General features: G+C 33.3%; 4 protein-coding genes and 2 long non-coding RNA genes across 13 annotated transcripts; 4 read left to right on the top strand and 2 right to left on the bottom strand.

Moving 5' to 3' along the window:
- The first annotated feature begins 1,186 nt into the window (after window positions 1-1,186).
- Window positions 1,187-4,651, top strand: LOC9314967 (zinc finger BED domain-containing protein RICESLEEPER 2). 4 transcript variants are annotated; one of them, XR_002332581.1, is made up of 5 exons: window positions 1,188-1,634; window positions 2,067-2,262; window positions 2,547-4,203; window positions 4,281-4,342; window positions 4,439-4,651. XR_002332581.1 is itself a non-coding variant. In XM_021028310.1 (4 exons), the coding sequence occupies exons 2-3, from the start codon at window positions 3,489-3,491 to the stop codon at window positions 4,310-4,312; spliced, it is 747 nt and encodes a 248-aa protein (XP_020883969.1). In that variant the 5' UTR covers window positions 1,190-1,634; window positions 2,067-3,488; the 3' UTR covers window positions 4,313-4,342; window positions 4,439-4,651. The 4 variants fall into 4 exon arrangements, 2 of the variants coding, with proteins under 2 accessions (XP_020883969.1, XP_020883970.1); XR_002332582.1 differs by having other exon boundaries at window positions 1,187-1,639; window positions 2,067-4,203; XM_021028310.1 differs by having other exon boundaries at window positions 1,190-1,634; window positions 2,067-4,203.
- A 342-nt stretch (window positions 4,652-4,993) lies between these two features.
- On the top strand, window positions 4,994-6,390 carry LOC9314968 (zinc finger CCCH domain-containing protein 23). The gene has a single exon (XM_021028309.1). It carries the CDS (start codon window positions 5,089-5,091, stop codon window positions 6,028-6,030), a length of 942 nt encoding a protein of 313 aa, XP_020883968.1. The 5' UTR covers window positions 4,994-5,088; the 3' UTR covers window positions 6,031-6,390.
- Window positions 6,391-15,616: 9,226 nt separating this feature from the next.
- On the bottom strand, window positions 15,617-16,138 carry LOC110229064. Its single transcript, XR_002332536.1, has 3 exons — window positions 15,993-16,138; window positions 15,823-15,904; window positions 15,617-15,745 (listed from the first exon to the last, which is right to left on the bottom strand). It is a non-coding gene; the product is annotated as an uncharacterized LOC110229064 (long non-coding RNA).
- Window positions 16,139-16,207: 69 nt separating this feature from the next.
- LOC9316787 lies at window positions 16,208-17,022 on the bottom strand. The gene is made up of 3 exons (XM_021027938.1): window positions 16,834-17,022; window positions 16,462-16,735; window positions 16,208-16,302 (listed from the first exon to the last, which is right to left on the bottom strand). Exons 1-3 carry the CDS (start codon window positions 17,020-17,022, stop codon window positions 16,208-16,210), a joined length of 558 nt encoding a protein of 185 aa, XP_020883597.1.
- A 471-nt stretch (window positions 17,023-17,493) lies between these two features.
- Window positions 17,494-18,301, top strand: LOC110229350. The gene is made up of 2 exons (XR_002332747.1): window positions 17,494-17,947; window positions 18,087-18,301. It is a non-coding gene; the product is annotated as an uncharacterized LOC110229350 (long non-coding RNA).
- Window positions 18,302-19,053: 752 nt separating this feature from the next.
- On the top strand, window positions 19,054-21,058 carry LOC110229334 (uncharacterized protein At2g29880-like). 5 transcript variants are annotated; one of them, XM_021029188.1, is made up of 5 exons: window positions 19,054-19,148; window positions 19,244-19,353; window positions 19,552-19,602; window positions 19,940-20,315; window positions 20,403-21,058. In XM_021029188.1, the coding sequence occupies exons 4-5, from the start codon at window positions 19,953-19,955 to the stop codon at window positions 21,027-21,029; spliced, it is 990 nt and encodes a 329-aa protein (XP_020884847.1). In that variant the 5' UTR covers window positions 19,054-19,148; window positions 19,244-19,353; window positions 19,552-19,602; window positions 19,940-19,952; the 3' UTR covers window positions 21,030-21,058. The 5 variants fall into 5 exon arrangements, with proteins under 5 accessions (XP_020884847.1, XP_020884848.1, XP_020884846.1 ...); XM_021029189.1 differs by having other exon boundaries at window positions 19,266-19,353; XM_021029187.1 differs by having other exon boundaries at window positions 19,282-19,353.
- The last annotated feature ends 427 nt before the right edge of the window (window positions 21,059-21,485 follow it).

Below are 21,485 nucleotides of genomic sequence, written 5' to 3' on the forward strand. Positions count from 1 at the left end.
CAAAATTGAACCAAATCCAACTGAATCTGAATTTTGTTATGATTTTGACCAATTCTTAAATCAAAGCCTTAAAAACTCGAACAAACCAAAATTTTGAATGTGCAATCCTATAAAGTTTTATAGTTAATATAACATAACTTCTAATGGTAACCAAACTGATTTGCCTGATCTCAACTAATCCTAAATGAATTTTTATATCGCCAAAACTTTATTTTAGAAAGAAAAATCGCAAACTCGAATTAGAAAACATAAATCCTAAATTATATGGTTTTTATTTATATATGTTTTAGGATAACGATCTTGTGAATTTAAGTTGAGTATATTTATATATGTTAGACGGCTATCATTTTGTTGAGACTTAGGGAAGACGATGGTGACGACGTGGTTTGATTAGGAGTTTAGATAGAAGGATTTTTCTTAGATCCAGTCCATCCACGGGTTCACTTACAATTTTCTAGTCTATCACAATTGATGTCAATCGAATTTTCAAAGTTTTGAAATCGATTCAACCAAAATTTTCACGTAACAAAACATCTCATTTAGGAAAATGGTGAGAGACTTTGCTAAATAAAACATTAGCCTGTTATAATTTTATTTACTGTAGTCTTACATCACCGTAAATGAAAAGTTAACACATAATTTATCAATTTATTACGATACTATACTAGTTAACATGTTAATCAAATAGTTATCTACACAAATACTATATTACATGTAACTCATTATTTTTTCTATATGATAATATATGAGATAACACGATAAATATTAATTTATCACATAATTTATAAACTTATCGCGATACCATATGATTTAACACGATATGTTTATACACTTATTGATTATATATTTTGTTATCGTGTTAACTCAATAGATAATCATCTAACTCATATATATTTTTACCAAATATTTGTTGAACAGTATTATTGGAATCTGATAAAAACCGTCGATAACTATTTTATTATATTGCTAAACAATTAGTTATATGCAGAGGGATGATTTGGTCCTTTTCCAAAACTAGAATTAAATACATAATTATGCTTCTCAGATCTTACGATATCTATTCTTCTATGGTTTTATATTTTGTTTACCCTAATTTAAAATCGGAGGAAATAATAAATTAAATGCTGATAAAAAAATTGGAAAAATAAAAAAATAAAACTGGAGATTTGTTCTCGAGTACTCAATTAGATGTTAAAAAGTAGGCCTGGGCAAACGGTTTGGACCGAAGAAAACCGAACCGACCGAACCGAATTTTTCGGTTTCGGTTTTCCTTCACTTCAAAATAGAAAACCGATCGGCTGATTGTTAAATTTAGATCGGTTATCTAATCGGTTCGGTTCGGCACACGGTAACCGATCGGTTAACCGCAAACCAAGAGACCTCTAACCCTAAGACTCTTATCTCTCTCCCTCGCAGCCTCTCATTTTTTTCTCTCACGACTTCACTCTCCTTCTCTCACGATTTCGAAGGAGAAAAAAAAGAGAAACACCAAATCTCTTCTTAATCTTCGATCTCCCTCATTCATCTCTAACCTCTGTTTCTTGTAACTCGATTCTTAAATTTTCAAAGCCCCAGATCGATTCGAAGGAAACTATCAAATCGACTCGAACCTAAACCATCAAAGTCTCGAAATTGTAAGGTCTTCCTCCTTCCTTGTTGTTAAATCTAATGAAATTTGAAGTCTTTAATGTATGTGTGGGGATTTTGTCGTTTGATTTTGTTGTTTGTAGTGTAAACCCTAATTCATCAAACTTTCGATTTGGGGATTTGTTGTTTTAATGTTCGATTTGGGGTTTTGATGTCTGTTTAGCTGTTTTATATCTAATGAAATTTGAAGTCTTTAATGTCTGTGTGGAGATTTAGTCATTTAATTTGGTTGTCTCTAGTATAAACCCTAATTCATCAAATTTTCGATTTGGGGCTTTGATGTTTTGTTTAATTTGATGTCTGATTTAGTCGTTTTGGGTGTTTGATGTTTTGTTTAATATGATTTAGTCATTTAATTTTGTTGTTTTGTTTTAGTTTGATGTCTGATTTTTACATCTCTTTTTACTTCTTCTCTGTAGATGTCTTCTGAAGATCACATCGACATGGACTCTGAGCCAATTCCTCAAGAATCTGCTGGCACTGGAAACAAAAGGAAAAGGGCTACAACATCCAGTTCTTCCGCTTTGCCACCGAAACCGAAGAAGAAAATGCCTAAAAGAGCAGAGGTGTGGCAGCACTTTACTCAGACAGATGATGATCTCACGAAGAGCACTTGTAAGTATTGTTTAACAGAAATTGGTTGTGATACGGTACTAGTAGGAACTAGTCCGATGAAGAGTCACTTAAAGAGGTGTAAGGCATTCAAGGATTTTGTTGAAAGGGGGAAGCAACAAGTGTTAAGTAGTGATAATAGTGGTAATATGAAGTTTGTGAAGTATGATCCTTTGCAGTTTAGGAGATTAGTTAATCAGTTAGTGGTAGTCAATGAGTTATCATTCTCATTTGTTGAATCAGAGGGATGGAGGCAGTTTTGTGCTGATATCTTGCCTCTTTACCAGACATTCTCCAGAAGGACGTGTGGTAGAGATATTGTTGCAATGTATCTGGAAGAGAAAGCTAAATTGAAGACTTTGTTTAGTGTTGAGAAGAAGAGAGTTTCTCTAACCACAGATATATGGGTGTCTCCTAGAACCTCATACAACTACATGGTGGTCACGGGTCATTGGATTGATGTTAATTGGAAAATGCAGAAGAGAATCTTGAGCTTTAAGGTAATCACTGACCACAAAGGAGACACGATTTCAAAGTTTCTGCTTGACACCTTAGATGATTAGGGAATAGAGAAGGTTTTTACTGTGACTGTTGACAATGCAAAGGGTAATGACAAGGCTCTTAGGGTATTTAGGGATGAATTGAGGTGGAGAGGAGGTGAATCTTTAGTGGCAGATGGTGATCTCATTCATATGAGATGTTGTGCACACATTCTGAATCTAATTGTTGGGGATGGTCTTAAAAAGGCTAACAAAAGTATAGTTGCTGTAAGGAATGCAGTGAAGTATGTGCGCAGTTCATATACAAGGTTGAAGTCATTTGTTTTGAAGTTGGAGACAGGAAAGATAGCTAGAGGCAGCTTGCCTTTAGATTGTGTTACAAGGTGGAATTCAACATATCTTATGTTGAGTTCTGCCCTTAAGTTAAAGATTGGATTTGAGAAGTTGTCTTCCGAGGACAAGCTTTACTGTGAATATTTCGATGAAGAAGATGATGCTGATGATGAGAATAGTAAGACAAAGAGAGTTGGACCACCTACCTCTATTGATTGGGATGAAGTTCAAAGGTTAGTAACATTTCTGAAGATCTTTTACAAGAGTACTGCCACGTTTTCTGCTTCTAAATCAGTAACTTCCACAATCTGTTACAAAGAGATTGTGAACATTGAGAAGCATTTGATCACCAAGTGAGGCAACGCTAGTAAAGATATTAGGGATCAAGCTCATCTGATGAGGGATAAATTTGAGAAATACTGGGATGGTTTGTTGAATATGAATTTGCTGGTGATCATTGCATCTATCTTTGATCCACGAAATAAGATGCAATTTGCTTCTCTGTGCTTTGAGCAGCTGTATGGTAAAGGGACTATAGAGACTAGGCAGCTAGAAGCTTCTGTTTCTAGTGTATTAAAAAAGTTGTATGACGAATATAGTTTACGACTTAGCCCAACAGATGATGGAGCTGGAAACAGAAGTGATCATGGAGATTCTGAGCAGCCAAGTGTAGCATGTGGTATGTCAGATGATGAGGATGATTATGTGGGGGTTGATGTCCTTTATGACAATATGGTAGACCAAAGGAGATCAGAAGAGTGTTTTAGTGAGTTAGATATATACTTGGCAGAGAAAACTGAGTTGAAAGTGGACAACAGCTTGGGGTTGCCTTATGATGTTTTAGATTGGTGGAGGTGTAATACGTCAAAGTTCCCCATATTATCTCAACTTGCTAGTGATGTTCTAGCAATTCAAGTATCCTCTGTGGCTTCAGAATATGCTTTTAGCACTAGTGGGAGAGTATTAGATCCTTATAGGAGTTCTTTAACTCCGTATATGATCGAGGTTTTGCTATGTCTGCAACAATGGTTGCGGTGTTCTTATCAGTCTCAAGCAAATGTTGCAAACTTGGTGCAAATGCTGGAAGAAGAGAATTTTCTTGACTCGCTTGGTAAGTATGATTTCACATTCGATATTCTGTCTTTTCATTTATAATTGATATAACAAAGTCAGTTTTTTCTTGTGTAGATTCTTGGAATTCAATAGCACCTTCTCAGTGATCTTCATCTTGGAATGAAATGGAATGTATGGTATGAATCTAATTTATTTGTTTCTGTTTTGTTTCTTGTAACATCAGTCCCTAGCTAAGTTATGACTTATGAATGTTTTCTCTTTTGTGAATGCAGCATCGTTGTTTCTTGCCTTGATAGGAACCAGAATTTGAAGCCTTGCGCTTGGTATTTTGCTATTTTCAGAAGTTGCACTTATGACTCTCCTCTTTATTTCAATCAGACCTTAATTTGGATGTTTTGGGTTATGTTATGCTTCTCTTATGAACTTTTACTGCTTAGACTTGAAGTAGAAACTGGTTTGTAATATTATTATCGTTTTTTGTTGCATTTGGTCTAGAATTTAGTCTATTTCGGTTCAAATTAACCGAAATAGAAATCAGTTCGGTTATTTTCGGAATTGATTTAAAACCTTGTAACCGAACCGAAATAACCGAATGCCGAACCGAATTTTTATTCGGTTCAATTCGGCAAAATTTTTGATAACCGAAAAAACCGAAAAACCGAAAAAACCGAACCGAATAACCCGAAAAAACCGAATGCCCAGGACTATTAAAAAGGAAAAAACAAACAAGGAGATGTTTTCAGCTACGTGTCACAATCTCCAGTTTTTGCGTTTATTTATTGTTTCACCGTACGGATTTGTAGATAGGGTCAAGATTTTCATAACTTTACCGTAGTTAATATTGACCCAACCATGGTTAAAATAAAGCAGTTTATAACACAGAAACACACTTCTCTCATCTCTAGACTCACTCACAACAAAAATGATGATCGGAGAAAATAATAACCGGCCACATCCAACGATCCATATCCCTCAATGGGATCAAATCAACGATCCAACGGTCACAATCTCTTCACCATTCTCTTCCGTCAACATTAACGGCGTTAACGACTACCCACACTCTCCGTCACCGTACTTCGAATCCTTCGCTTCTCTCTTCCGTTACCTCCCGTCAAACGAGTTAACAAACGATTCCGACTCATCAAGCGGAGACGAGTCATCATCACTCACCGACTCGTTCTCCTCCGACGAGTTTCGCATGTACGAGTTCAAAATCCGGCGATGCGCTCGAGGCCGATCTCATGATTGGACGGAGTGTCCGTTTGCTCATCCCGGAGAAAAAGCTCGCCGACGTGATCCAAGGAAGTTTCATTACGCCGGCACCGCTTGTCCTGAGTTTCGAAAAGGAAGTTGTAGAAGAGGTGATTCGTGTGAGTTCGCTCATGGAGTTTTCGAGTGTTGGCTTCATCCTTCTCGTTATCGTACTCAACCGTGTAAAGACGGAACGAGTTGCCGGAGAAGAATCTGTTTCTTCGCTCATACGACGGAGCAGTTACGTGTTTTACCTTGTTCGTTAGATCCAGATCTTGGATTCTTCTCATCGACTTCTCCGACTTCGATTCTTGTTTCTCCTTCGTTTTCACCACCGTCGGAATCTCCGCCGCTTTCTCCGAGTACCGGTGAACTTATTGCGTCGATGAGAAAAATGCAATTGAACGGAGGTGGTTCCTGGAGTTCTTCTCCGGTGAGATCTGGAGTTAGGTTACCTTTTTCGTCGTCTTTGCGTCCGATTCAGGCGCAGACGTGGCCGAGGATAAGAGAGTTTGAGATCGAAGAAGCTCCGGCGATGGAGTTTGTGGAATCTGGGAAAGAGCTGAGAGCGGAGATGTATGCAAGACTCAGTAGAGAGAACTCACTCGGTTGAGTCGACTCGGTCGAGTCTTTGATGACGTGGCGACTCGGTCGAGTCTTTGATGACGTGGCGACTCGATCTGATTTTTATTTTTTTGTGAATATTGTGGTGATTTTTCAGGTGTGTAGATAAATGACGTGGCGACTCGATCTTTAGTGACGTTTCAACGGATGATGAAGAAAACAGCTAGGAGGAGAATTGAGAGCTATTCTTCTGGCTTTTTTCTCTGCAATTTTTAATATTTCTTGTTTTTTATTTTTGTTATCGGCTTTACTTTGTTTGTTGTTTATTAATGTTATATCATTTTGTAATTAGTTCTCAAATGTATTTGGATAATTATCTTTGTCTGAGAAAACAATATTTCAGTTGTTATTTCCTTGCTATCGATTTCCTTTGTTCTAAAATAATAGTCAAGGGGCAGAAATATTCAACAATGAATGAGAGAAAATAGACTATTGTGTAAAATGTTTTCTATTTATGATGTGCCCTCAAATCTCCCTACGATACATAATTAGGCCTGGGCAAAAAACCCGGATCCGAAAACCCGAACCGAAACCGATCCGAAAAAATCGGCGGGTACGGATATTAGCTATTTATCCTATTGGGTCTTGTATTGTCGTACCCGTGGGTATAGGGTAAAACCTGATACCCGAACGGATATCCGATTACCCGAAATTACATATAAAATTTTCAATATATCTAATATTTGAGTTAAATATATTTAGATCCAAATATCCGAGAGTAATTATCAAAAACTAAATACATTTATATTTAAATACTTAAGAATAAATATATGTATACACGAGATATTTGTAAGTTTTTTTGGATGTTTGGATAAAATTTTGGTTATTCCAGTAAAATTTCGGGTAAAAATTCGGATATTAGGATAAAATTTCAGATAAAAATCGGATATTCGGGTAAAAATTTCGGGTATTTGGGTAAATTTCCGGGTATTAGAGTAAAATTTTGGGTATTTGGGTAAAATCGGGTATAATTTAACCGAACCCGACGGTTACCCGATTTTTTTGGGTATTTAGCGGTTATGAAATTCTAAATCCGAACCGACCCGAACCCGATTGGATCCGAACCGAAACCGAACCGATATTTTAGATTTACCCTATTGGATCATAAACTCCTCTACTCGAAAGATCCGAACCCGACCCACGTAACCGAACGCCCAGCCCTAAAATTACATATTTTTAAGTAAACCGTAAATCTCACTCTGAAAAATAGACTAATGACTAGTGAATACTGTTAATTTGGTGTATAACTTTTTCATTTAAGAAGTGATTCTTCAGATTTAATGTTTTTCATTAGTACACGAACAACTTTATATGTCTTAGTTTCATTTATACTATGTGAGTACCCGCGCTACGCGCGGGATTTTGTTTTAATATTTTTTTAAATTTTTAAAAATTTATATGTATATATTATTAGATTCCTGTATTTTTATTAAAATTATATATTTGTTTTCAAATTTATTTTTGTATATCGTTGCATGTTTGAGACTAATATATACATTTTTAAAAAACAATTCTCATTTAGCTTTTAAGATATATTTTAATATTTTTTAATTATTATTTTAGTGTAATATCTATACAATTTGTAATTTTATATGGAGTTTATCAACTCTAATTGGAATGTTTTGTTTTTTTTAGTTAGAACAATTTATTTAATGTAAAAAGAAAAGCAAATATCCTCATAACTTTAAACTTGAATGTAAGACAAAATGATTGGCTCGAAAAGACCATGTCCACAGTTGTATTGAAGTATTTTATAAGAGAATTGATTTCTAAACTCCACTTTCTCTTGGTCTCCATTTTTTGTCCCCCCACTTTAACTAATTGTAGAAGTTGTTGTCGGCTTCTTGTTGGGATTTGGTTCTTCAAATGTGCTCCAGCCCTATAATGAATATTTTGTGTTATATATGTTTATGTAATTTTTTTTTTTATAATTATATTTACCTCGTCAAAGTCTTTATAACTTATGTTTGACACCTTGAAATTCTGATTCTTGGGGGTATAGTTGAGAGGGGATACTCTTATTTGGAAACGGAAATGTTTGCCAGCAAGATCACTTAAACATGTTGGTAAGATATTGTTGTTACCTTTGTTGCCCTACAAAAAATATTTATTTTTAGGTTTAATTGTTATTAAAAATGAGTAAAATTTGCAATATTATATGATAATTACTTTCCTAAGATTTTATTTACCTTCTCTTCCGTAATTGTGGTTGCCGTTTTGTTTGTAAGTTTTCTCATTTTTTTGTCTAAAATCACAAATGTCGCACCATGTTCTCCAACATGAACATCAAGCTCCACTCGATACCTATGAAATAGTTGTATATAATAGTATTTAAATATAAAAAATTCCAAATTGTTATATCTTTAATTCGTTGTGTTTGCAATTTATTAAAAATAGCTATAAGAAAATAATAGCGTACCTAAGAATTCCTTCCTCATTAGGCGTGACACAACTTTTGCATCTTTGTAGTGTTGTCCTTTTCTCTAAATTCCGTCCACAATCTTTGCAAGATCTGTATGTCCATCCGTTTCTTTGTAGCACCCCAACAACATAAGCGTTGCAAAAAAATTCAGCATCCTGAGTCTTTTAAAAGTGTTGTAGATTTATCAAGTTTAGTTAGTTGTACTTCTATTTATATGTGATGATAAATTAAAATACTCTATTGTATTAAATACCTGTTCGTTAGCTTTGGATATATAGTCGTAAAGTTCAGCAATGGATACTTCTTCTTTTTTCATGTCTCCCACCATGGTTTCTGCATGTCCATATGTTTCTCCTTCTTCTATTCCCATCCTATATGGATAATTAAACAATTGTTAAAATTTGTGTAGATAAGTAAATGTATTACTTTTTAGCTAATTTATTTAAACCTTACTCTTTTGTAAATTTTTGGATGACATCAAATGTTGAGTCAAAATATATCCTTGTTGCTTCCGTAGAATTCAAGTATAGGTTACCTTGTTCATGTTAAATGTATTTTTATTAATATAAAAGTTAGTATGATGTAAAATATTTGATTAAGTATATAATTAATTTATTATTAAAGGAATTACCTCCAAAGAGTTTTGGATTAATCGTTGTTACCACCATGACATTTTTGTTGGTTTTTTTTTTGGAAATTAGTGAGCAGAAAGTTGATGCAGCCTCACCCCAAAGTTGTAAGTAGACAATAACAGACCTAATTATCAAGATTTAATCATATAATATGATATATTTTTAAATAAATATGTTTTAGAAGTGTTTATAATTTAGTATCACTTACGTATCCATCTTAAATCGCATGACCAAACGTTCTTTTGAAGTTCCATCATGAAGGTTTGATCCTTGCACAAACATTACTTGTCCAACAACATCTGTAAATTGAATGTCATTGTTATTTTCTTTAACAATAAAATATATATATATATATATATATATATATATATATATATATATTATTTAGGTATTGAATATTTATAATGTGAATGTTTACCAGGTAGTGCAAGGTTTGTGTTTGCTAGAGCTTGGAGGAGGTTGCTATTCTGGAGCATGAACTTTTCTTGATTTATTGTTACGCCGATATTTCCTATCTTAGTCATGTTTGTTGATGGAAGAAAACGGATGGCTAATGGATTGTCTGTAATCTTGTATAGATTTGTACTTCTTCCCACTTCAAACCCACTAAGATTGAAGATTTCACTTTCTTGTAAAACATAACGGTTATGGTCGACAAGTGAAGCAGGTATGAAACCATGTATAACTGTGTTCTGCAAATAAAATGAGATTATGGTTTAGTTGTTGGTCGCTACATTGAAGGCCAATATGTATTAAAAATATTTTAAAAAATTGGTAATACCTTTTCATCAAGGAAAAGAAGGACAATCCCCATTAATTCGCCATCCTCTTTATTATTGGTAGCTTCCCAAAACCGAAGGAGCCTTCCAACAATTTGTTGATTAGATCGTCCTAGTTGTAAAGCATCAAACGTGACATAAGAAGCATCTTGTGGGATAGCAACAATGTCAAATGTAGCCATGTTGTAATGATTATAAAATTTAGTTATAGGTGGTTTTTTTTTTTTCCTAAAATGGTTTGTCTTTAGTTGTTTGGTATTTATTGCTGTTAAAGGAGTAATTGCATATATGTAGTGGGTGAGTGCTAGATTATTTGTAATTTATGATGTTAATTATTCTGTCCGTTGTAACGTTTTTGATTTTTAATGTAATTGAATTCTCTATATTATTTAAATAATTGAATGTTGTGTGTTTTAATGTTTTTCATCATTGTTTAATTTGGGTTGAATATGATGCGTTTTGTTTTCCTATTACTATTTGTATTTTATTTAAAATTAATGCAACTTTTAGTGGAAGAAGCTAATTAATTTGTTGACTTGTAATTTATATGTAACCGTCGCTTGTTATTGTTTCGATTGGATCAATAGTAGAAGCTGCTCCGCGGGATATGTATGACGAATCAGATTATATTGGTGTTGTTAATAACAGCCCCAATTAATGTTTTATTTTCTGTTGTTATTTCAAGTTGTTATTTCAAGTTGGGACTTGTCGAATCAAGCCCATTATATCATGGTCGTACGGTTTTTAGGTTCCATTTGGTTGTGGCTTTTTTATTTTATTTTTTTGTAGTTATTTAAGATCCATAAGGGAATTTTATAAGTTTTTGTTTGTTTTTCATACGAATAGAAAAAAAGAAGTTTTTGTTTAGTTTGGTTCGGATATTTGTTGGTTTGGATTCTTAAAAAGAGGGCTGATTAATATATATGATCCTAATCCCTTTGTAATGACCGTAATCCCGTTTAAATATAATTTTAAAATTTCTATTTTATTTATATGTGTGTATTTATATTTATTTTAATATATATATATATATATATATATTTTTAATAATTTTAATTTTTTAAAGGGTGTAAGTTAAAGCTTTTTTGGTTGAATTTGGAGATTAGTTTGCGGTGGTACATATAAACTGCCGTGTGTTTTTTTTAAAAAAATTATACATTATTTCTTTTTTTAAAAATTTTTTTCATGTATTCAGAAACTTTGCTTTGGGCGCATTGTTTTTAGTCGTAGTAAAATAACTTATCCTTTATAACATTATTCCTTTCCAGTCCATATTAGGCTATATGTTATTTTCATTTTTCCATGGTTTTAATCCTGTTGCGTAATATGGTTTTATTTTCCAGATAATTAATGGTGGTAATCTTTTAGCAGTTGTTCTAATTTATGTATAGATATAGGTATCCGCAAAACACTGTACGAATGTCCTTATTTGAAATATAAAATGGTGCTGGAGAAGGAGTTGTTTAATGCGTTAATGTTTCCGTATTGTAGTATTGTTCCTTTTTAGCTACTTACCATGTTGATTTTTGTTAAAGGAATCCTGTGTCTGTCTTTGTGTTGTAATATAATATTTTCCTGATTGCGTCCAATTATAATTTTGGGTTTAGGTTAGAGACATGTGAATATATATATTTCATCCCTGTTAATTAAGTATTTTTTTTTTATATAAATCTGTTCTCTCAGTTTCAGTTTTTATTTTTCTATTTTTTTTTTTGGTTATAATTAAAAAAACCATTGAGGTGATACAGTTATTGGTGACGGTGTTAAAAAACAATAGCGTATCCGTGGGATATAGTTCTCTTCCATTATTCATATTCGTTGTTTGTTATTATGTTCCAATTACCTTTAGAAATCGGTATCTGTTATCTGTTTCTAGTGTTGTTTAATTGGGCCTGTTGCCCGCGTGCGTAAACTGGTTATAATAACAATAATGGCCCATGACCCGTTTATATTCACTCTAAATTAATTGGGTTTATCGGTTTAGGCTAGTGGGCTTTGTGGGTTTCGATCACAATTAAATTAAATGGGTAGCCCATTTCTCCATCTTTTCAACATATTGGTAAACGGCCTGTTGTAAATTTGGTGAGTCTAAACAATTAGGATAGAAACGTGTAAGGGTTTAAACACACTGTTTCAATGTCTCCCTGGCGGCCATCTCTTTTTCGATTGACTCTCTGTTCATTTCTGTCTTTGCCTCTAAGCGGCCCCAGGTAATTTTATTTTGAAAGTCAATCTAACTATATTATATTATTCTTTTTAGGTTGTTTTCGGATATGTATTTGATATTGTTTGATGCTAAATTAATTATGTCAATGTTTGATTTTCCTTCTTTTTTCAAACCTTTTGAAAACAAGTTTCTCAGTTTGTTGATTGGTTTATGATTTTAGCAATTTGATAAATTTTGATATTTTGTATTGTTGTATTAATCGAATTCTAGTTAGGGGAGAGGTTGTAGTGTAATTTACGTATGTCAGCTTTATCATTTTTTTTTGTAATTTTTTGGTCAATTAATCATTGTTCTTATATCGACGTATTTTGTATTTCTTTTTTCCATTTGATATAGTAAATAATAATGTTATCATGATTACTGGGAAAAGCAAGCGAAAATAAACACATTTTGTTATCAAATAATAAAAACGGCTTTTAAACTGGTTTTTTTTCCCCTTCTTACATCATGAAAACAAATTTGACCATTAGCTTGTAGTGGAAGCATTTCTCGCATGTGTTTTGCATGTCATTTATGTTACACATGTATGGTGGCATCATTGCCCATAGTGAGTTGATATATTCTTGCTTCCTCAGAATCCCAATTCCATGGAGTGCAGTTTTGATTTTTTCCCAGCATTCTTCAACTACAGATTCATTCGTGTTCCTCAGCAGGTGGTCAATATGTTTTTTCCCAATTTCAAACTCACCACTGCACAAATTAATCATCCCAGTTAGATAAATAGCCTCGTTGATAGGGGATGGGGCATTGGCAGCTTTTTCCAAAAAATGTAACCCAGCAATTGTATTGTCGTAATAAAAATATTCAAGCACTCCTTGAACATAGTGAGCGGTGGGGTTAGCGTGGATTAGGCATTTCATCATTAGGTCAGTGTAGTTCCCAACAGCAAGCAACGGCTGCCTCTGAAGCATTTGCAGTTCCAACCTTTTAAAAACTTGGACATCATCAACTGATTTCCGATTTCCTTGCAAGTGAGTAGGCAATTAGAAACATCTGCACGAGATGTCTGGCCGACAATTCCAATTATTTTTGAAATAACATCTCGAGGAAGGGCATCAAGCGGTGTTGAATTTTCAGTTGCAAGAGGTTTGGCTTGATGTTGTCTTAGTTTAGATGCTCTTTGTTTTCCAGTCATTTTGTTATGTTCCTGCATTACGAAGAAGATAAGATATTAGAGTTTACAACATAAGTATGTATTGTGAATTTTAAAGTAGTACATTTCATAGTCAGAAAAGGGTTGATGGTAAAGAATGATGAGAATGATGTGCTTACTCTGCTACTTATTCGTAAAAACTTGGAGAGTGATGAATGATTGGTGGCCAGTTATATATATATAGCAGGTCATTTAATACTAATGTGTGTAACATGTTATTAGGAACGATTGCTTTATTATTAAGTAAATTAAATTGGCCGTAATTTCAGGATGTTTTAATAAGCGAAATAAACTATGAGATACTCTTTTTAGATTTCCAGAAAACGTTTTTTTTAAACGGTTTTTTTAAGAAGGTGAAATCGTGGGCATATGAATAAATGAGTAATTTACTACCTCGTTTCAATAATTACTAATTTATGTTACGAATTGAATGTTCAGATTAGTGGGCGAGACCCCTTAGTGATATTCATTTCCATTTATTTCGAATATATTTGGAGTAACCATTAACTATTTTCTTCATCGGGTCCATATATAGATTACAAGGATGGCTGTTATTTAAATCATAAATTTACTATATTGAATAAATTTCAAAATTACAATATTCCCACTAAACAGTTTGTCTTTAAATATTTAAATTTGACCTGTCTTGGTTCGACGGGGATCACAAGTGGTACCTGTTATTTTTTTATAAAGATTTAAATCGTTATTGTTTTTTGAGGAGGATAGTAATTTGATTATTTCTTTCTGAAATTTTATAAGGACAGTGTTGAATTGGTGCCGTCAAAGATATAGTGTGGTTGTGGCAACGTTGGTAAAGCAATTTGTACGATTTGGAAAATACGAATTACAGACTGATTATTGAATTTTTTTTGGTTTTTATTTGGTTTTTTACGTCAACTGGTTATTGAATTAGTTGCTCAATTAATTATATACATTGTCAGTTAAGGGCTTTGTACTATTACTAATGAGAATACAATTATTAAGTTCTCGATTTACATTTGTATAAGTTAAATTCCTTGGTTAGACTTTTTTATATCAATTTGACTAAACTGTGTGGCTTATAATATACGGGAAAAATAGTGGATTACAGTTTGAGAAGGGGTTTTGATTGATCATAAGTAGCTATGTAGCAATGAAATACTACATATGGAGGTCATAATTATATCCAACTGAAGATGTCAACTATAAACTGGTTCTTAAATATTGAAAGTAGATGTTTCGATGTTAGTGTCGGCCCTTGTTTTGTTGTTGGTGGGTTTTTATTTTATGCGGAATAAATAAATATGATATATGGTATTAAGCTGATGCTTCTTTTGTTTTGTAGTATATATAAAGAAGGTTTTATTTTCCTGATCAAATAAAAGGATACGATATAATTCAAAATATGGAGTAATAATGTGAATTGGGAATAACAACTGTTTAGCAATGTTTGATTGAAAGACGGTAATAGAAAAGAAGAACTACAACGTAAAAGGACGACAATGTTTCTTCTCAGTGATCCAACAGCCGAAAATGAAAAAATCTTGTACTCCTCCATCTTTGGTGTTGAAGCTCATTAGTAAATTAGGGCTGTCATGGAAGGTCTGGGGTGCCCAACGAGAAGGTTTTCTGGATAATTATACTCCTTTCAGTTGTTTTTAATTTTTATGAAATGGTAAATAAAATTTAGAAGAGGAAAAATATATGACAGTTCTTACTTGAGCCTGACCCGGAAAATTGGGAATCCTAGCTACTGTGAAGCTACGATTAACTTCTGAAAAATTGAAGGCAGTGATTTTGATTTCGAAAAGAAAATGATTTCCTATGAGGTCATCCATGTATGTAGACAGGTCTGGAAAGAAGGTTTCATTCACCTAAATAGGGTAAACAAATTGGAAACCAAAAGAGTTAGATATTAGTATAAAACCATTTGAAATGTACTATAAAATATGGTTTTAAATTTGGTTTACCTTAGTGTGCAACTTTCCATATGAAATTGGACATATTAGATGCATTAGGTCATAATTTGATACAATAAATGTTGCTATATCACTACCGTCTAAAACAGCTAATGCGACATGAAACCTGTAATATATAGAAAGCTATATTAGATATTTGTTTTCAAGTGAAATGTATATTTAGTTTAAAGAATTGATATGCGACCTGTCATTTGTGTAAACGTTGGTGTCTTGGCAGTTACTACAAAGAAGTGAATTTTGGTGTGGTTCCAGAGTCCCTAGACAAGTAGTGCATGTCATGTTGTTCCAGCCATATGTTGATAAGACATCCACAACTGTAGCTTGGCATAGAAAGTATGCATCCTACATTTCATTGTGATTGTGTGTTTTAATTAGATTAGTTTCTTTTTCCTAGATGGCTAAAAGTGAGACATACCTGTTGAACTCTTTTTGAAGTGAATTCACACAATTTTGCAATACACGTTGTTTCTATTTTTGGGCTGTTTGCTGCTAAGTCGATGATGGTAAATGTTTGGTTTCCTGAAACACCAAAACTTAAGAAGAGAGGTTTTGTTTTTATTAGTATTTTTATTTTATTTAAAAAAGTGGGTAAATTTTAAAATAGACTTACCAATTAGTAAACTTAGAGATTGGCGCAATGTGTTGGTTGAAAAAAAACCGTGTGTATATTGTTCCATCCAAGAAAAGTGTCCCTGCATGTAAAGCTAATTTAGAAGACCAAATACATTATTGCTTAATGGGAATATGGATTTATTTTTTGGTTTGGGAAAATAGTCGTACCATCAAGAATTGTTGGATTAACAGCTGTTACCAAAACAACAAATGTTAAAGAGATTGGACCAGATAGGATGGCTCGAAGGCGAGAAGCAGTTTTAGCCCAAAGAGACAAGGAGACAATTACATTTCTGTATGAAGATCAAAGTGATTAATTTGTTTTTGGGAAAGAGATAATAGAAAGGTTAGAAACAATTATGTTTGAATATAAGATTTGAAACTTACGGTTGGAGCCATAAATTAACAACAATTTGGTTTGTTGTAGTTGGGTCACAAAGGTTTGAACCTTGGATTGAAATTATTTTTCCTACAACATCTGTATTGAGTTGGAAATATGTTAAAACCAAAGAACAGGCAATATGAAAGCAATATTTAAAAGCATGTTGTTTTAAATATTTGGTAGGTTAAAAAGCTTAAACTTTTGTTTAGTAAACAAAAATTATTAAATTGGAAATCATGAAAAGTTAAAATTTACCAGGCAAAGCAAGATTTGTGTTGGCAAGACCAACCAAATGAGCATGATTGTGAACTCTGAATTTTTCTTTTGCTATCTTCAGCCATGATTCTTTTTCGACAATGAATGTGGTTTCATTGTTGAATTTGATAACAAAAGGATGGTCTGTGATTTTGTTGTGTTTAGTGCATGGCCTAACTTCGAACCCTTGAATTTGTAAGATTATTCCTTCTTTGAAAATACCATTGTATTTTTCAGCTAGTGATGCAGGGATGAAGCAATGAGTTGCAGAATTCTGTTTAAAAAGATACGTAGTTAGATTTGGAAGTTTATGGAGAAGAGATTAATGAAAAATATATAATTGTTTTTTTCCTACTAAATGGACAAGGATACCTTCTCATCAAGCAGGAGGAGTGAATGGCCGAGAAATACATGACGGTCGGTGACGGTACGTATTTCGGTGTGAACTTCCCACATTCTAACAATACGAGCAACAACATGTTGAGCATGAATTCCAAGTTGTAAATCATCAAATGCAACATAGGTAGCTAGATTTTGATTAGGAGCATTCATGAGAGACATTTTGCTTGTAAGTGATATGGAGTAGGTTTTGTTATTAGGCTATATTTTTACGTCAGGATTTAAAGAGTGGATAATAATGTATATATAGTGTTTTTATTTTGTGTGAGTTAAAATACCCACTATTATCTATTAAATGAGTATTAAATTGAAAGGAAATGAGAGATCATAACGTTTCAATAGTAATGTACTGAATGTGAAAGTATTTAATGTAGGTAGGAAGTGGCATCTCAGCATTAAGGAGTGGAGTGGTTTTTTTTCGATTTTGTTCCTGGTTTTTATCTTAGAGGGTGTTGACTATATCTATAAGAAACATGGGGAAACCAATAGGTCCTACTAATTTAGGAACTAAACGAAGCCCAACCTAGTAGCAGAGTAGAACTAATTAAATGTAATACTAATGGGTATAAGAGCCTATTATGACTATATTAGAAATAAAGATTAAGGTCCACTAACCATGAGTTTAGGAAGCTGCACCGATTTTCTTCTCCTTCACCAGTCTGTTACTCTGTTTCTTCATGGAGCCGCCGCGTGAAACTGATGGGAGAGACGACAGACGAAAACCCTAAGTAATATTTACTATGGCTGGGCTTTAAACTTGAAATTATAAACAAACAACAATCGAAAGCCCAACCCATTTATTATAATTATTTTCTAAACCCATTAAAACAAACTCACATTAAAAATTAATAAAATACAATCCAATAACTTATAAAACACAAAGCCCAGCCCAGTTCTTTAGCATAAAAAACCTAGATCTATCGTTGATATCTTTGCAGCCGCTTCTCCTTACATAAAATAAAACCCTAGATCTTAGCGTCTCCTCTTCCATTTGTAGCCGTTTTTTCTTCTGCCTCTCCTAGAATAAGATACGGCTTTGCATCAGTGGGGATCCTTCAATTTTGAGAGCGTCGACTAGTCTTTAAAGGTTACTCTTCCTGATACCATCGACGTAATAACATTATCTCCTATTATTGTTGGTTTATGATGATGACTTTGATCATAAAATGTTTACATTGATGGATTATGATGGTGTCTTGATTATTGAACGATTGTGATGATTGCAGGAGCCTCGCGAATTCATTCTGTTAGTGTATTTCACCGTCGTCGTGTCGTTACCGTCATCGTGTTGTCACCGTCGAGAAGCTTACATTTACTCGAAAAGCCAAATTTTTAATGTATTTGGGCCTGTTGTAAAGATGTAAATTTGCTATTGGACTTGTAATATATTATAGGTTTGTTATTTAGTTGTAAATATGTTAATTGGCATGTTTTTTTTTGGTGGGCTTGTTTTTATTTCCGGTTAACCGAAAATAAACCGAATTAACCGAGAAAAAAAAAAATTCGGTTCAATTCGGATGAGATTTTAAAGCATATAACCGAACCGATAAAACCGAGAACCGAACCGAACCGAACCGATTTTTTGTTCGGTTCAATTCGGCAAGATTTTGAAATAACCGAAAAATCAAAAAACCGAATAAACATAACCGATTAAACCCAAGTAAACCGAACGCCCAGGCCTACATAATTAGATGCTGATGTGTAAAAAATTAAAGCTGACTCATATTAACGAAATGTTTTGATTGGATGCCTAGAAAGCTGATGTGTCAGCTCCACAATAGCTAAAAATGCTGACGTGTCACTCTCCTGGAGAGAGTTAGGGGGGTGTATTGGAAGTAGGATTTTAATTTTTTTTGGGATTTTAGTAAAATCACCTGTTATTGAATTTGGGATTTTCAAATCTCTTCTCAAATCCAATGTTATTCAAACAACAATTTCTAAAGTTGATATCAAATCAACTGTTATTCAAATAATAATTCCTAAAATTGATTTTAAATCAACTGTTATTCAAAACACAACTTCTTTTTAATAAAAAAATCATGACATTGATTTTGGGAGACTTTGGATACAATTTTACATAAAAAAAATCCAATTGAAAAAATAACACCTTCGGAGGTGTTATTTTTGAAGAATTTTCTTTAAACAAAATTAAAAAAAAAAAGAAAAGAGAAATTGTCCTCATTCTCATCGTCAAAAACAAGACAGTCATTTTCTCTTCCTTCTCGGTTGTGACATCGCTTGGAGATTTTCGTTCGTGTCTCTCTTTTTGTTCATCATTTTCAATCTGGGTAAGTTTTCAAATTTGTTAATTCAGTTGAATTTCCCAACCCAAAATTATGGATTTCAATTTTCCTCATGATTTACGGTGGTCGACGGCCATAAGGCTGGTCTAATTTCTTACACAGTTCATTGCTTCACCAGGATCTTCTAATCTGATCATCCTTGATTTTTCCGGCAGTAAATTCTACACTACTTCCTTTCCTTTATCCGGTGGTAAACACAAAAGTCACTCTTTTGTATCATCTATGGATCTGATCCTTATATTATTTTTGTATATGAGTAGTGAAATCGTGGATGCGTAAAAATGATATGGGCTGCTCTTATATATTATGATGGGCTTTCACGTTTAGCTTTATTAGGGTTACTTGTTAGGTGTATAAATACTCACAATCAATAACTTTTTCTTAGCAGCTTATACAATTACTATCGATATACTTCAAGCTGTATCTCTTTTCTGTCAAAGTGAGTATTCTCTTGATTTTCTTTTGTTAATTTGTTTCTATTTTAATTACTTTCATGCTCTTTTAGGTGATGTTCCTCTTTGATCATATAATAATATATACTGAAACGTGCGTTCTTAATGTGGTGTGAGAAACATTGGATGTTGTTAGTTTACGGCTAGCTGCAATTAGAAAGTACCATCTTTGTTCTTCGAATGATATGGTTTATGGTAGAATTGTTTGGGTTTAGAAATTGTTTAGTGGGAATGTGGGATATATCAAAAATCATATGTAGAACTGTTTTGCTTTATAACAATTAGAATGTCTGCTTTACATATTTTTTTATATTGTATGGCCAGTTCCGACACTACAATGGAAGATACACAAGATACACAAGATACACAAGATACACAAGATGCCAAAGGTCCATATAAAAAATGGTCTGAACCTCAACACAAGATGTTATTGCGTCTGCTAGTAGACGCAATCAATCATGGTTTTCGTGATGCTAATGGCAAGTTTAACAAATTAACGGTGGAAACAAGAATATTACCACCTATAAACAAACAGCTTGGAGCTAAGAAAACCTACAGTGAGTACCGAAATAGGATGAAGATCTTGAAGGGTAGGTACAAAAGCATGGCGGAACTTCTTCGTTTTAGTTCAGGGTTTGGGTGGGATCCTGAAACGAAAAAATTCACCGCTAGAGATGAAGTCTGGGATGACTATTTGAAGGTAAAAAAATTACAACATAAACTTGATGAATATAATAGTGTTGCTTATGTATACAAACTGACTATAGATTTGTTTTTTCTTAAATAGGCTCATCCAAACAAAACAAATATGCGTAATGAGTCATTTGAAGATTTTGAAGATTTAAGAATGATATTTGGATCTAATACTGCAACTGGGCTTAATGCTGTGGGTTTAGGCGATACCGTTGATGCAGATTCTTACCAAGTTGGAGAGAATGACGGGATAATGGATGATATGGACAGAATACCATACGCTGAGAAATCTGTGCACGACGTTTTCTCTTCAATTGAGAAAAACAGGTTAGAAAAGCTTCCTCAACGAAAGAAAGCTAGAACTGATGCATTTAATTCGAACAAAGCTTTTGATGAAGTGAACACAGTGCAAGAGTTCGGTAATCAGATTCTTGGCATGATACAAAGAAGATGGGAAAAAGAAACTGAAGAAAAAGAAGCTGAAGACAAAGCTGAGAATGTGTGGGAAGCTATTACAGAAATTCCTGATTTGACCATCGATTTGCGTTACGAAGCCATGACGTTGGACATTAACTTTCTCAAATTCACAACCACACCACGAATTCTCTATTTTTATACTATAGACGACGTTGAACATATTTTCAAACGTATTGCAGAGAGAATCCAGTTTTTCTATTTTGTTGTAAAGCAACGTTGCAAAGAGAATATGTTTTTTGTGTAAACCAATGTCGCAGTGTTTTGTTTTGTAAATCCAATTTTTCTATTTTTTGTTTTAAAAATCTCACCAAATCATCCAAGATTATCTATTTAAAATCACCAAATCTCATCAAATAAAATCTCACCAAATCATCAAATATTTTATAATTCCACCATTCAACTCACTTAACTTTCTCAAAATCCAAAATTTCCTAAATTCCACCAAATCCTCTCAAATCTTTAATTCAATACACCCCCCCTTAGCCTCCTTTTAAGTATTTGATTGGGCATTTAATCAATACTGTAAAAGTATATATGGTTATCAAGTTAATTAAAATGCAACAAAGACGTATTAAATTAATAAAAATACAATGACATAACAGACGATTAATTAAAAATACGTAATTAGTTCTCAAATTTAAGATAAAAACTCAAACAAACATAACACAACGTTTAACAAAAAAAAAAAAAAGACACAGAA

This window comes from Arabidopsis lyrata (genome assembly GCF_000004255.2).
Source record: "Arabidopsis lyrata subsp. lyrata unplaced genomic scaffold ARALYscaffold_4, whole genome shotgun sequence".
NCBI lineage: Eukaryota > Viridiplantae > Streptophyta > Magnoliopsida > Brassicales > Brassicaceae > Arabidopsis > Arabidopsis lyrata.